The following is a 13,644-nucleotide window of genomic DNA, read 5'->3' as shown; positions in this document are numbered from 1 at the left end:
CCTTTTCTTTCTGTTTTCTGTGCAGGGACAGAAGATGTGGGTGTAGGCAGTTTTGATAAAGTAGATGCTCCATTAGCATCAAATGATTTCTTTGGCTGGTGATCAGACTGTAGCGTAAATGGACTAGAAGGAAGAGTGCTTGGGGTAGCAGTTGGATGAACCACTGGTTTGATGGGGTGCTGTACTGGCGTAGAACTACTGTGAGTCTCTGCTCTTGGCAGTCTGTAGTCTCTGTCATTGTGTCTGCTTGTTTGAGACAAAATATTCTGTGGGAGCAAACTACTGGCATCACTGGAATGCTTGTCTTCCACTTTAGTTCACAGTTCGAAAAAAGAGATGTTGGAATGACGGAAGGGGGAAGAAAAAAGATTACGTTAGAATCCTGTCTTTAACATCAGCTAATTTAGCAACATACCTGTACTTGTATCTTGATATAAAACTGCAAGCCCAGTTAGTATCTGCAGTTTTACCACTAGCATATATAAAAATCCGAATACTGAAAGAGAGAAATTTTAGCTCAATTGTAATTAAGCATTAATCTATACTCAGACTTCAAGTGGGCTACTAGTTTCGGGCGATTCTTTAGAACCACACCACAGTTCACACAAAACATGGAAAAAATAAATATATGGAGTTATAACATTTTACTCAAATGAAAACCCTTTTAAATATTTTAAAATAGAAAAGGGAAATGGTCCATTCCTTTAAAATATGGACCACAGGTTCTAATAATTGAATTATCCACAGTGGTTCAACGGCAAAGGAATATCAGCTTTATTAGCCTGATTGTTCTGAATAGTAAAGTAGCTAACTAGTGGTCTCTAAAGTAGTTTGTGCTAGGGCTTAAATGACCTTATTTTGGGATGGCTGAATTTATGATGTACTGTGCTTTCAAAACATAAATCAGTTCATATTTTTAATAATGCTAATAATACCATTTAGTTATAAACTCAAGTTATAGATAATGCTACCTGAAAATACAAAGCCTACATCTGGCAGCACAGTCAGAAAATTCTACTCGCTATTTACCAGTTCTATTAAAAACATCTCCTTCCGATTTAAAGTCACAAAAATATTGAAACCTCAGAAATATTCTACTTCCAAAAAAGAGTACAAGGAAAATTTCAACAATCATGATAACAAAATTTGGATTTATCAAAAATTCTATAGCCAAAATTCTAATAGTCTAATTTATAACTAAAAAATTAAGCAACTTTCAAGTAGAGAAACATCTTAAGATTCAAGCACATATGCAATGATAACATTACCAAAGGATGCCCTCCCTGTTGAATATTTTAGTTTTTTTCCAATTCGTGGTTCCTCTGAGTCTAGAGATCAAGACAGTGCAAGAAGGAAGTATACTGAAACTACAAGTCAGTTTCCAAATCTTCAGTGCACAACTCCTACGTGTTATGCTAAACAACATGTACTGGGAACTGCCAAAAAAACCTTCAGTTGTACGAAAACACAGTCTTTTGACTTAATAAATGAAATTCAATGTTATAAGTTACACATATATTAACCTTAGCAAAAAAAAAAAAAAAAAAAAAAAAAAAAAGAAATGAACACACAGATTGAGCTATCAGAGCAGAATACAAACATCTGTTGCATGATATTAACTCATCATTAAACCATCAACTTGCATGCAGCACATGAAACTTAAGAAATTTTGTTCTAGAATGTCTTCCTGGGAAGAATACCGCTACAATAGAAACTTTTCGGGACAGATAAAACAAATAACACCATGCCCAATTCCCCCTAATCATGTCACTTGATTACCAAGAACTTTTTTTTCCTGGACACCAACAAAAGTCCCTTTCAGTTCTGTATGACTGGAGTCAAAGTACAACAAGCAAATGCATTCAGATGAAAATTAAAGCTGATACTTCTTCACTTCTAAGCTTTAGGGAAAAAAATGGCAGCAGGATTACAGGAGCTAAGGAAGTAGCAGCTGCAACAACTTTCTATTATTCACAACTCTAGACAAAACACAGTTAACGCAATGACTCTGCTTGCACACCCCCCACAACAAAGACATTTGGCAAACGTCTGCAGACATTTTTGGTTGTCACGACTGGGGAGAGAGGAGGTGTGCTACTGGTACCCAGCAAGTAGAGGCCAGGCACAGTATACAGGTATGGAGGACGGCGTCCCACAACAAAGAATCTCCCAAGCCAAAATGTCATCGGTGCTACTGTTGAGAAACCCCAAATTAAGGTTTCTCTAAGCACAGAGCAATCATTCTATGAGGCACAGATTAAAGACAATGAAAACCTAGCAGCAATAATGTCAAATTAAAAATTTTATCCAGAAAGTTTTCAATGTCAAGTTCTGGATAACATTATTTGCTATAGTGCAAAAAACAAATCTATTTTCTACCTTGATGTCTTTACATATAAAACCTTTCAATCTTGCCCCGCCTCGCCCCACACATTTTATCGGCATTTATGAACTACAAAGCTTTAAGCCTTATCCTATATGAACACCAATGCACTGGACATATGGGAAAGTTGCCAACATTTTTTGGATAGACCAAGTTAAGCACTGAAATGGCATAATGACTTCATTACTACCACACCTAAGTACAAATCAGTTGATCAATTAAGGAAAAATAAAAGGAGAAAGTCAAGGTTTTTCTCAAACATTACTTAAAACTGAAAAGGTGTGACTCATGACTCTATTTCAACACAAAGTCAGACCTACTGACTCATCATTTGCACTTCGAGGAATTTGGCTGAGGAAGTAATAATAGGAATCGCAGCACTGTTGACATTAGGAAAAGGCAAAAAACCACCTAAGTATCTTATTTATATACGAGGGCACAACCAAAAATGGAAAACCATGCAGCCAATTTAACACATGGATTTATAAACTGACAAAGAAACATTTCCTTGAAATACTAATTAACAAAAGAAAAGACTAAAAGCAGTAACATATCATCTCATATATATATATATATATATACACACACAAATATATGTAGTTTTTATAAACATTTGTAAGCATATAGAAAAAAAGTATAACCCCAAATGTTCCTGGCTGACGGAATTTAAAACTGACCCCTCTAATTTTTTAACAATAAACATGCCTCACTTGTGAAGTTATGAAAAAAAGGAAAAAACTATTTCATCTTTGAAAGAAAAAGATGCACACAATTTAAAAACTGATTTTATTTCCTTAAAGGTGGTTTATTAAAAAGACAAAAAAAATAACATTTTCACTTCCATCATTATTTGCATCAGATCTTTAACTACTTCTCTCATGTACTCTACCCTCAAGGGAGGAAAAGAGACTTAACTGATAAGAGTATTTTGTTTTGGAAAGAATAAAGCAGACACACTATGCTCTGTTTTCCTATCCGGGAACCATGAGCCACTGAGAGGCCTGCCCCAAAACCTTAATAAAGTTATTATTTTTACACCCATGTGCCACTCCTTCTCCATACCTCCTAATATCCCTTTTTCTGCAGTTTGTTCGGAAGGCCCATAAGCAGGGTGCTATTTTTTTTTAACCTGGAAAGAAAACCCTTTATCTCATTTTTGATTGTTTGCCAGAAGTCAGTTACTTAAGGTAGTAAGTGAAATGGACCTAGAACCCAAGCCTTCTGTCTCAAAATAGTTTTAATTTTACTTCAGTACTTTAAGTCATTGTTTTCTGAGAATTAAGTACAATCTCACGAATATAAAAAAATTAAATGTTCCAAGGAATGTAAATTAAACATTCAGTGCTGAAGAACTGTTAACTATCTGTTTCACCTTAAAGTTTTTCCCATCAAAAAATCAGCATCCTCTGCTGAGACCAAACACATCCCCTACATAAGTTACAGGAGGAAGATTCAAATGCTTAAGTCCAAGAATTTCCAGAACACATCTTTTTAAGATTCTTCTCAAAATTTCAAATTTGACAAAGAGCCTAAAAATTCTACAGTGGCATTTAAATTCTATTCCAGGCAAGGGAAGCCACTGGGAATAGACTACCACTAGTAAAAAGCTTCAATTTCAAACTCAATTTGAATTAAGAAATAAAAGTATAGGACTCATACTGTCCCACTTAGACATAATCTGACCTCAAAAAATATTAAGGTATGCCCACATTATGGAGACGTTATACAGATCTAGGATTATGACAAAATCAGTATCCAGCTATGAGGATAAAAAAGTTACTCCCTGATAAACACAAAGCACCGATATTTGGATGTCACGATCTGTGTGTGGCCACAAATCAATAATTAGATGGAAACACTGAGTTTTGGAAGGGATTTCACTGTCCAGTTTAATAGGACACAATTCAGGAAAGGTGAAAAAACACAAAACTCCTGCCTTAAAAAGCAGTCAGTCCACATTATGAAATTTTATTTCTCACCAATTCGGCTGCATTATAGCCATTATGAGTAGTGATGAATACATAGATGTACTATTCCTCTGTGCACCCTTTTTCTTTTCAGCAATCAAAATGGTGGAGGTTAAGGGGACAGATCTGACATAAAAGAAACCTTGTATGTTACTATTATTTTAGTTTACATATGTAAACAGTTATGCATACAGAGATAAATACATGATCTACAGGAGTGAATCAAACATTATACTGTTGCAAAGAAAATAATTAATACTTACTTCCACTGGCAAACCCACTAGTGGCTGTTGCTTGCATCACCTCCCTTCTGTAATCCCTATCTTTTGGGAAGCTATTAACTGCCATCTTGTTTGCTTCTTTTTGTCTCTGTTCTCTAAAAATAAAACATGGATAAACCCATAAAAATAATATCAAGTACAATGAGTTTACATGTGCCACTTCTCAACAAATGGTCAAAACAAAATGGTATATGGAAAATAAAAGAACTGAACACAGCCATACTATCAAGTGGTGTGGAAGATGAGAGAGACATAGCTAACAGAACATTAATGTTTCTCAGTGATGGCAATATTATAGCAATTATTTATATGCCATTAACCCTACAACCAAAACTCTCCAATATTAATTCTACATATATGAAGGAAACATATTATCCTTTAAGAATTATAAAGATCTCTATTACAAATTATAAGACACATAAATATAGGATGATATAAAATTATAATTAAATATACTGTTTACAAAGTCCTTGGGGACAGCTGCTTATCTGTCCAAGTTATTTTTTTTATTTTAAGAGAAATTATAGAAAACACAATGGGCCAACTCCTACAACTAAAGAGGAGAACGAGGAGTTTCACTATAAGAAATCTAAACTCAGAATGTTCTAAGATATTAACTTGTAGAATCAAGAAGAAATATTTTTCAATAAGAGCAAATACCTTTCAAGCCACTCTTTTGGTTTTTCCCATTGTGAAACTTCTGTTCGACAATTGTAGTAGTATTTTTTCCCAGAAGAGCTAATATGCTCAGACCAGTCATCTGCAGAATCATAAGGCTTAAAAATACATTTTTACAAGTTAGAAAATGTTAATGCTAATCAATCAATATCAAGAATGCCAAAGGTTTTCAAAGCATATATATGGAAAAAGACTATAAAACAAAGGGATCTTGATCTAGAATGTAATTCTCTGTATATATATCTTAGGAGACCTTGGTCTACTGAAAACCATCAAAAATAACAATAGAAAATCCTATAAAATTAAACAGATTACATTAGATTAGGCACAGAATAAGAAATGCAAAATTAACACATCTTGACTGTAGAAAAGCATTACAAAAAGTTGCCCATTATTGTAATTTTAATTGCTGAAATCCAGTCACACGGCAGCGGGAGGGAGAGTGTTTTAGAAAACCCACTCAACTGACTGATTTGATGACAGGACAGTGCAGCAGTTCTAAACTCATTATGGCACAACAGTACTCACATACAATGTAAGAGAGAACACCCTGCCTATATTAACTTACTTAGTGGAAAAAAAAAAAGGCACAAAATTAAAAAAAGAAATGTAAACACAGCCTTGTGCTATAAATTTGTTTCACCTTCAAAATCCATGAGATGGGCCAAGTGTTAGCTAAACCTTGTCTAATACACAGGGTCAGCAGCATCACTCATTTCCCTGTAACAAAAACCAGCCTTTCAAAAATTCTCACATTCTCTAGGTATTTTATAGATACTGTTAAATTATAAAGAAATTAGAAAAGTCTGAAAGGAGGCCCCATTTCCATGGAACTGATCTCAAAAAGTATGAAGTCTAAGTGCCTGCACTGGCCCCAGGAAATCGGATAGGTTTCCAAGTGTACTTCTAGATGAAGTTGACTATTTTCTCAAAGGAGCTTTGAGATCAAAATGAAACAATGTCATACTTTGGTAGTCCACACTTCTTCTGGGGTCACCGGTGTAAAGTGAACAATTTTAAAGCTTGAGGAACAAACTCTCATGCCCTGCTTTAATTTCACCAAGTAGGAAATAAGCCTAGAGAACGAACTTACAAGTTGTCCATAGGTCACAAAACTAATTGTGACAGAAAAAAGGGTCAACACCTATGTTTCTGGATGCCCATTATTTCCACCAAATCAACTCCAATTCTAAATAGGTCACAATAATTTTGAGGGTAGATGAAAAAATATTGCAGATTCTGCCACATTTATGCTCTTGGGAGTATGCTCCCCAAAAATGAAGCTACTGGAAATCACCCATGTGCCTCCAAACTTCTGATACCAATGGGAAGTTAACTCTCAATCCTTCTAGTTTCCAGAAGTAGCCTACAAGTACCAAGCTGCAGGAACCCAACCATGGGAGATTGAATGCAGAGCAGATGTGAAGTTCTAGGTTATCTTCTATTAAGACAAGTGTCAAAGAGATAATTCGATTCTATTTTTTTGTTTTGTAGTTATTTTTCATAAAAACATTACATACGCTAACATATAAAGGGGTTTACAATTGACCAATTTAAAAATTATTTTTCATATTTATCAAGTTTTAATTTTTAATATGGCAAATACTGATAGAAGATAAACAAAAAACAAAGGCTCTCAAAACTCATGAATGTAGAAAGATCTTGAGAAAGAATGAAAACAACTGCTCTTAACGAATAGTACTAAACAGTTAGTACTCCATAGGCACCATCTGTTCTCCAATTCAAAATGTCTTTTACCTCTTACGCAAACACTGCTTTTCTCTTTTTAAAAAAGCATATCCCTTTCTACTGTCTTTCTTGGAATACAGAATCCCACTACTTCTTGCCCAAGTGAGACCATGGGAAAGAAATGGTTAATCTTGCAATTAACCTACGAATGGTTATTAAGGAACAGTTCACTGAACAACAACATCGAAGATAGCATTTACTGTAACAAAGAATTTCATGGAGTCCTAAGAATTCTCTGATAAATTTCTAATTTTTAAAAAATTAAGCTGTGGGGCGCCTGGTTGGCTCCGTCGGTTAAGCATCCGACTTCAGCTCAGGTCATGATCTCACGGTCCGTGAGTTCGAGCCCCGCGTTGGGCTCTGTGCTGACAGCTCAGAGCCTGGAGCCTGTTTCGGATTCTGTGTCTCCCTCTCTCTTTCTGCCCCTCCCCTGTTCATGTTCTGTCTCTGTCTCAAAAATAAATAAAAACGTTAAAAAAAAAAATTTTTTTTTAAATTAAGAGGAGTATCTTTGGGCAAGGCTGATTACAGAAACTAGATCCTGAGGGCCTCGAACTGAAAAGCTCCAAAATATGCAGAAGATACTTAAGCCATAACAGTAGAGCTGATATATAAATGCAAAGTCATCTAGGACTGAATCCTTAGCAAATCAAAATTGGTGGACAGGCAGAAGGGAAGATACCAATTATGTATTTAAATGGGAATAATTTTTTTCCTAAATGAAGCAATTTAGAGGCCTCTTAAAAATCACAAATACGCGTAACTAATCTAAAATAATCTACATGAGGTAAATCCTATTATGATTTAGATCAGGAAGGAGGACGCATTCAAAAAGCTTTTCCTAGTTACCATGGGCTCGGTTCTGTGTTAAACCACAATAAATGTTCATCATCACAGGACATGTGAGCATCTTAATCTAATACTGAAAAAATAAGACAACTTCAATTTGATTTTCAACAGTTTATAAATATAAATCACCCAACAATAAAATGTCTTTGTAGATAACTAAATAAGATTTTCAAAGACAGATTTAAAACGTGAAAACTTCGAAGAGAAAAAAGAACTACTTTTTTAAAAAGTTATTCCATATCGTGTTGACCTAAGTTACCTAATATTCATCTTTTCTTCCGCTATGAAAATACTAAAAACTAATTTTATGTTTTATTTTCTACTCAAAAGCTTCCATTAGAAGTGATTTGAAGAGAAAGTCAGTTTACAACTAAGTAACATGCAGAAGTTTGAAAAGCTAACTTCTCAGGTAAGATTAAATTTATACTTTATAAAACATGTGTCATGCCCACTGGGTACATTATAATAAAAAAGACACCTGCTTGGAGATTAATTATATACCTATAGTTGAAATTTACCAAAAGGGAAATCCTGATTCTGAAAACATGTAACACTTAATTCATTCCATTTCAGTACAGTCTTCAGCATCCACCCACATAATGAAATCCCCTAACATGATTTGGGTTGATGAAACTTCTCTGACTGCTCATTGTCATCTTGGAAATCAAAATAACCAGAATGAGTTTTCCTTGAATAAAGATTCTGTTTAAACTAATGTCCACATGGCCTGCCACTCTGTCAGCAAGTACCAAATCAGAATTGTGAGTGATAAATGGAACTTTAAGTTATTGCTTGTTACTTTGTAAATTAATGGAGCCATTTTCCACAAAAAAGATTCATCCTAAAATCCTGACTATACACCTTAATGGAAATGACTCCTCACAAGTAGTTTGGTAGACACCGCTTAAGGTTTACCAAGCTGTTGTCTCAGTCTCGACACCACGCTCCTAAATTTTTTTTTTTTTTTTTTTAAACGTTTATTTATTTTTGACAGAGAGAGACAGAGCATGAGCGGGCGAGGGGCAGAGAGAGAGGGAGACACAGAATCCGAAGCAGGCTCCAGGCTCCGAGCTGTCAGCACAGAGCCTGACGCAGGGCTCGAACTCACGAGCTGTGAGATCATGACCTGAGCGGAAGTCGGATGGCTCAACCGACTGAGCCACCCAGGCACCCCAACACCAACACTTCTATGCTGTTCTGTGATACTGCAAATTACATTCTATTTAGTCACCTGGCTTCCCGTTAGATTCTGCCAACAGTAGGCACTGGAACAGGACTGAAAGGCAGGAGAAAGGAGAAGCCTAGCAGCCACAGCTGGCTCCAGTTTCTGGCTCTCTGCTGTCTGAAACCAGAACTAGCTTCATACCACTGAGGTTCTAGCCAGATCTCTGCAGGACTCCTCCTCTAAACTACTAGCTTCTAATAACCACAACGTCTTCTTACTGTACTCTGGCCCTAATGGTGATTACTATAGATGCAGTAGCCGAATGTTCCTTTTTGTTTCTTCAGTCCTCAAAAGCATGCAGTATCTGCTTAATCCTATATATAAAATTCTTTGCACTATTAAATTTTCTGTGCTGAAATATCCAGTATTGTTTTGTTCTCCTATCTGGACCCTGACTAATACAATATTTAAAACCATTCTAAATCTACCTTTATGAAAATACTACCATTTATGTTTCGACTTTCTGCAGAAATGTACTATCCACACTGCTTCAACAAGGGACAAGAAATAATCAATCCCAAGCACCTTTCAATGCTGATTAAGTCATGATGATCACCAAAGCAAAATCTGTTGGATTCAACCTCCACTTCTATAGTCTTCTAGTTGTTCTTTCCTTCCTAGATTTTCCAAGGTACTACCGGATAGAATTTTGTAAATTGCAAGTATGAGGTTACCTCACCAATTCTATGCTTCAATAGCTCTCCACTGCCTTTCTATAAAATTCATATTCCTTGGTAAGATATATTATTTTTTTGTGATCTGGCTCCCACTCACATCTGTAACCTGAACTCTTGCCATTCTTTCACACTATCAAATCCTTGCCGTTCTCCAGATACACTGGGCTATCTCACACTTCACTGTCTTTGTAGATGCTGTTCCCTTTGCATAGCACACAAATTCCAGACCTCTTCAACTGGCTAAGTTCTATTCAATCTGCTCAGTAGTGTTACTTGTACTTTAATATCTTACTCTCATCCAAGCTGGGAGTTCTCCTTCTGAGTGCTCCCAAAGCAACTTTAACTCACACTGTTTAAAAAATTTTTTTTTTTAAGGTTTATTCATTTCTCAGAGACAGAGAGAGACAGACTGTGAGCAGGGGAGGGGCAGAGAGAGAGGGAGACACAGAATCCAAAGCAGGCTCCAGGCTCTGAGCTGTCCACACAGAGCCTGTTGCGGGACCCGAACTCACAGACTGCGAGATCACGACCTGAGCCGAAGTCGGACGCCCAACCGACTGAGCCACCCAGGCACCCCTAACGCACACTGTTTTAACTGTTCACTCTTCAGTTTTCACCACAGGTCCAAAAGTTCCTTTAGGATGGGCCACATTTTCTTAGTACTATATAGCTACAACCTAGCATATGCTTGGCAACTTTTGTAAAATGGACTTGTTACAACTTTCATTTGAACCCTGACTTTAAAAAACCCAAGCTGAGTTATTATTACTTCAGTTTAGAAATATCTAAAATTCCTGACTTAAATTCCCTTGAGGACAGGAATCTTCACATCACTAGTGTTTAGTACAGTGTGTAACCCAGGAGATGCTCTTAACAGATGTTGTAAGATGTGTACATATTATAGAAGGAGAACAAGCTCAAGTTAAACCACTTTAGCTAAGTATAGAAGTTTCATAATCTACAGATCTTTATATCTCAGATATTGCAACGGTAGATTTTGCTCTGTACAGTAAAAAAGTGAAGAAATATCAAAATGGTGTCTCCCAAGTATTCTCAATTCTACTAAAAGGTAAGCTCATTACTTCAAATACATTTTTAAAAAGGTCAACATTTACTTAAAAAAAAAAAAAAGACATTAGATTTAACAACAACAACAACAACAACAACAACAACAACAGACTTGGTTGAAGGGGTGGAGAGTGGAGGTGGGTAGGGCAATAAATGAAACAAACAGAAAAAACCCAAAACCAAAAGTGAGCATGTTTATATACTTACTGTGTCTGAAGTTTTGCTTGGATTATTGCTTGGATTAGAAGAATGTGAATTTGAACTATGAAGAGCACTGTGGTTGTGTGAATTTTCTTGTGGAGAGTAACTGGTCCCTTAAAAGAAATAAAGAGCAAAGTGAATTATAAATCATATTTCATGTTTAATTTCAACTGGTTTCTACCATACTACAGATCACCGTGTAACCCTAAATCATTTTACATAAGCATCAGGAATATATACATATTCATACTTCTTGCAATATTAAGCATTTGTGAGCCAACTAAAGATATGGCTTGAAGAGCATGTATCTTACATGGCTGACAGCCTAAGGAAAAATGTTAACTATATTTAGATGAGCAAAACCTAATCTACATCATTTCTGGCAACTTGTTTTTGTTTTTTTTTTAAAATAAGTTATATTAGGGAAAGACAGAAACACAACCACACATAAAGAAAAAAGTCACAAAATTTCAAGCGATACACAACTAAAAGTCACAAATATCCAATATGTTTTTGCAATTATTTTTAAATTTCTTTTTAAAAATATTTTTGAACATTTACGTATTACTGAGAGAGTACACGCACAAGTGGAGGGAGGGGCAGAGAGAGGGAGGGGCAGAGAGAGGGAGAAGCAGGCTTCACACTGTGAGCACAGAGCCAGATGTGGGGATGTAGGGCTCAAATTCAAGAACCGCAAGATCATGACCTGAGCCGAAATCAAGAGTCAGATGCTTAACTGACAAGCCACCCAGGCGCCCCTATTTTTCAATTTCTTAAATAGCTCCTACAACTTTATTTTAAAGAGTTCTGCCAATTTTTTAACTAAAACAATATCAAGAAAACTAAATCTTAGGGAAAGTACTTCCCTTTCAAGATGGTGAAATGTTATCAAGTCCCCTAATAACAGGACCAACTCTACCTAAGAATGGTTTTTAAAGTAATTCATAAGTTTTATGAATAAACCACACATCTCAGAGACCATCAGAGATAAGTGTTCACGGTCTTTAAAAAAAAAAAAAAGAGGGGCACCGGCCGGTGTGGCTCAGTCAGTTAAGCGTCCAACTTCGGCTCAGGTTATGATCTCATGAGTCATGAGTTCTAGCCCTGCGTTGGGCTCTGTGCTGACAGCTCAGAGCCTGGAAGTGCTTCGGATTCTGTGTCTCCCCCCCTCTCTGCCTCTCCCCTCTTGCTCTCACTCTCAAACATAAATAGTAAAAAAAACAAAACAAAACAAAAAAAACAACAACAACAAATTTTAAAGCCAAGGTATAAAAACATAGACTTGTAAAAATGCTGGTAAGGATATGAAAAGGCTCATCATAAAAGTCTAATTGCTAGTATTTCAAATTTCATTCCACATGTTTATTTTTCAGCAACAAGGTACCATAATTCAACTTTTGTTAAAAAAAAAAAAAAAAAGAAAAAAAAAAGAAAAACAACTACACTGTCAATGGTATGGAGGGTACCCTATAATGAACAAAAAAGTGGGAAGAGTAATTTAAATGGATGACTGGTCTAGGAATTAGCACTTAGAACCAGAGTTGTTATTAGTAGAAATAATTAAGAATTAACTATATCAGCAGAGGAAACTAGGTGGATAAGAAAGTGAACTGGGGACAGAAGGGGACTATAAAGTTTTAAGATACCCAAGTGGAAGTGGTCAGCAGATCTACACAGAACCAGGAATTCAGAAGGGGATCTGGAAGTCTCCTCCATTAGAAGTGAAAGGTAGGAGACTCTAACTTTACCTTGCATGATAATATAAACAAGCACTATGAGCTTGGAATGAAGTAAGAATATGGCAAGAGCAAAGGCAATGACCAACACTTAACCTTGGATAAGGGCCAGTTTGCAAGGGATGCCAGAAGCAGATCCAAAGACCCAAAAAAGCTAGTGAAGTGACAAAAGAGGGTTACTTAAGAACCTGGCAAAACGGAGGTGGTATAACAGGAAATTTCTCAACAAGGCTACTGCTTGATGACTTCTTCATCTACTTGTTTTTAATTTTTTTCTTGCTGTATGGCATGTGTTTATATAAAACACCCTAAACTTTAATACAGTTGGCTAAACATTCTTCAATAAACAACATAAAACACAATCAAGACGAAATCAGTCAAGATTAATTCAGTGTGCAGAAAAGTTACAGAGCCGGGCTAAGACTGCTATCCTTAGAAAAGCCCGCTTACACAGTTGGCCTTTGGCTCACATGTGGGAACCTAGATTTCTGGAGAGTTCCCACAACAGCTGACAGTTGCTCACTGGCTCTAAGCTGTTTGTGCATGCAATATGGTTTATGCTTAACATATGCTTTCCTATTGGGAATCCAGATTTTTGGTACGTGCTAGGGAGAGGTGCCTATGTAACGACAAGCCAAATCCAGTAAAAATCTTGGGTACTAATTCTCTAATAAGCCTCCCGTGTGGTCAACATTTCACATGTATTGTCACAATTTACTGCTGAAGGAATGAAGAAGTAGGTCTTGTCTGACTCTACTGGAAGAAGACTCTTGGAGGCCCACACCTGGTCTCCTCCAGGCTTTACTCTGCATATCTTTTCCCTTAGCTGA

At 36.3% G+C, this 13,644-nt stretch overlaps 1 protein-coding gene across 12 annotated transcripts in view; it reads right to left on the bottom strand.

The window, feature by feature from the left end:
- The window catches only part of WAC (WW domain containing adaptor with coiled-coil), an 87,045-nt gene that overhangs the window by 26,457 nt on the left and 46,944 nt on the right, over positions 1-13,644 (bottom strand). For 9 of the 12 annotated variants that reach the window (XM_060659085.3, XM_081796080.1, XM_060659083.3 and 6 more), the window contains exons 4-7: positions 11,085-11,191; positions 5,292-5,407; positions 4,614-4,726; positions 2-310 (exon numbers count right to left, since the gene is read on the bottom strand). In XM_060659085.3, coding sequence (XP_060515068.1) covers positions 2-310; positions 4,614-4,726; positions 5,292-5,407; positions 11,085-11,191 — 645 coding nt within the window. The remainder of the gene's footprint in view (position 1; positions 311-4,613; positions 4,727-5,291; positions 5,408-11,084; positions 11,192-13,644) is intronic. The other 3 variants (XM_081796078.1, XM_081796079.1, XM_060659089.3) reach the window with 1 other exon arrangement.

Source organism: Panthera onca, chromosome B4 (assembly GCF_046562875.1).
Source record: "Panthera onca isolate mPanOnc1 chromosome B4, mPanOnc1 haplotype 2, whole genome shotgun sequence".
Taxonomy (NCBI): Eukaryota; Metazoa; Chordata; class Mammalia; order Carnivora; family Felidae; genus Panthera; species Panthera onca.
Note: the sequence above shows the minus strand (reverse complement) of the source record. Positions and strands in the feature narration are given on the sequence as shown.